This window comes from Austrofundulus limnaeus, unplaced genomic scaffold (genome assembly GCF_001266775.1).
Source record: "Austrofundulus limnaeus strain Quisiro unplaced genomic scaffold, Austrofundulus_limnaeus-1.0 Scaffold89, whole genome shotgun sequence".
Taxonomy (NCBI): domain Eukaryota; kingdom Metazoa; phylum Chordata; class Actinopteri; order Cyprinodontiformes; family Rivulidae; genus Austrofundulus; species Austrofundulus limnaeus.
In genome coordinates, this window is record NW_013952491.1 from 695,076 (window position 1) to 697,133 (window position 2,058).

The following is a 2,058-nucleotide window of genomic DNA, read 5'->3' on the forward strand; positions in this document are numbered from 1 at the left end:
GCTCTTTAATATTGTTTATTTACTGTCTTAGATGTGTGTGGTGTTTAATTTACATTTTGTTGTTCTTTGTTTTTTTTTATTCAAATGCATTTTTTATTAGAGACTGAGAGTCCACTTTGTTAAACATTCTTTAAAAGTTTAAAAGTTTATTGATTTATTACACTTACATATTACGCTTTTATAATTATTAGTTGTAAAATGGTCACCAGGCAATATTATCGCTTATCGCAATAATTTGTGAGACAATTAATCGCCCAGCAAAATTTGCTATCGTGACAGGCCTACACATGATAACACACCAACTCTTTGTCTGCTTTAACTTCAAGGCTGAAATTAAAAGAAAATATAAAATACAAAACTGCATCTAATATTCAATTAATCAGTTACAAAATTTCCTTCGTATCTTTGGGACTGAATTTTGCGCAGCTTTTAAATTTCATGGTTCCTGGAACCTATATCTTTGAATCTCTTCATGAGCCAAATATGTTGTGAATATTGTTGTTTACTCTGCTTTCCTTCAGCTAACGTCACAGTAACGTTATCTGAGTTTAGACGTGTGTGTGTTACCATCGTATCGAGGTCCCAGGTGGTGGTCCTGGTCTGGAGGGGATTAGTGGCGGGGGAGAACCAATGCCCATGTCAGGAAGCTGGGTAAACCGGAAACCCTGCGGAGGATGTAGACGGAATCTAAATTATTCTCTGAACATCTGGAAACACAGAAACTAATTCATCCGAAACACGAATTCAAGCTGCAAATGAAAGTTTTCATTTTCGGTGTCAGCATCATTATTCTCTCTCTGTCTTTCAAACTCCTCCATCTCTGATCAGCTGAAGGCAGCAGGAGCACCGACAGCAGGAACCGAAGCTTCACAGAACGTCTCAAAGAGCTGCATGCAAAGATTTAAACACATTCGATGTGCTGAGAACAAGCAGAGAACACAAACTTTGTGATGGTTTACATAAAAACCTGACAAATTCAGGTCCTATAAACGGAGAAAATCAACAAAAACTGATCAATAAAGAGAAACTAACATGAAAACATATTGACAGCTGTGCAGGAGCAAGCTGACAAACCTGTCTGACGAATTGTTTGCACAGTTTAAATTGTGTCACACTTAACTGGCAGCATTCAGGTTAAAAGTGAAGCAGTTATGCTATAAATTACAACCACTTCTTATTCTGTCTTTATTGTCACTCGTCTTTGTTTCCTGGCTTTAATGGGTCTTGTTGTATTTATTATTCTCTGTGTTTGTGTTTAACTTGGACTTAATGTCTTTTATGCAGCTAAAAGTCTCCTTCGGGGCCAACACTGCAAACAAGCACAGCTTATAAATGTTTAGCTGTGCAACATTTGTTGATGCTAAACACTTGCCTCTATGAAAAGGAACCTTAATAAAAATAAACAGGGTAATAAATACAACCCAATTAAAAAAATGTAAAATGTAAATTAAAACAGAACGCAGTGATTTGGAAATCTCATAAACTCATTTTTTTATTAGTAGTGAAGTGAATTTGTAATTTGCAACGCAGCTGAACCATTTTATTATTTAAGAGCAGATCAAATAAAAATCAAATCGAATCGTGATTCATCAATTCAGAACCTTAGGAATCGAAATTGAATCGATTTAGAGCAGAGATGGGGGGCGGGGCCACAGTGGCATTGGCCCCGGCTGAAATCTGATTGGACCCCTGAAGTGCCCCTGTCCTGTCACTCATCTGTCCTTGGCCTGAGATTGGTGGAGGTGGGTGCAGTTTCATGTCCAAACACTAGTGGCGCTAATGAGTCAACTTGGAAAGTCCAGCGTGAATCGATCTTAGACATGTTCTTCTTTTCTTAAGTATAATTTACTGTTCAAGCTTTTTAAAACTACATTACAAGTGTTTGAACATGTGACTGGTAAAATGATGATAAACATTTTTGGGAGATATCATTGACAAAAAACTGACATGGAAGCATCACATAAATTACTTAAGAACAAAAATGGCAAAATCTATTGCAGTACTGTATAAAGTTAAGGAGTTATTTAATGATAAAGCACTATTTATACTATATAACGC

General features: G+C 36.4%; 1 protein-coding gene across 1 annotated transcript in view; it reads right to left on the reverse strand.

Annotated features, from left to right (window-relative positions):
- Positions 1-2,058, reverse strand: part of kiaa1549la (KIAA1549-like a) — a gene marked incomplete at its 5' end in the record, with an annotated part of 80,177 nt that overhangs the window by 8,516 nt on the left and 69,603 nt on the right. The window contains 1 exon segment of the mRNA XM_014012168.1: positions 568-665. Coding sequence (XP_013867622.1) covers positions 568-665 — 98 coding nt within the window.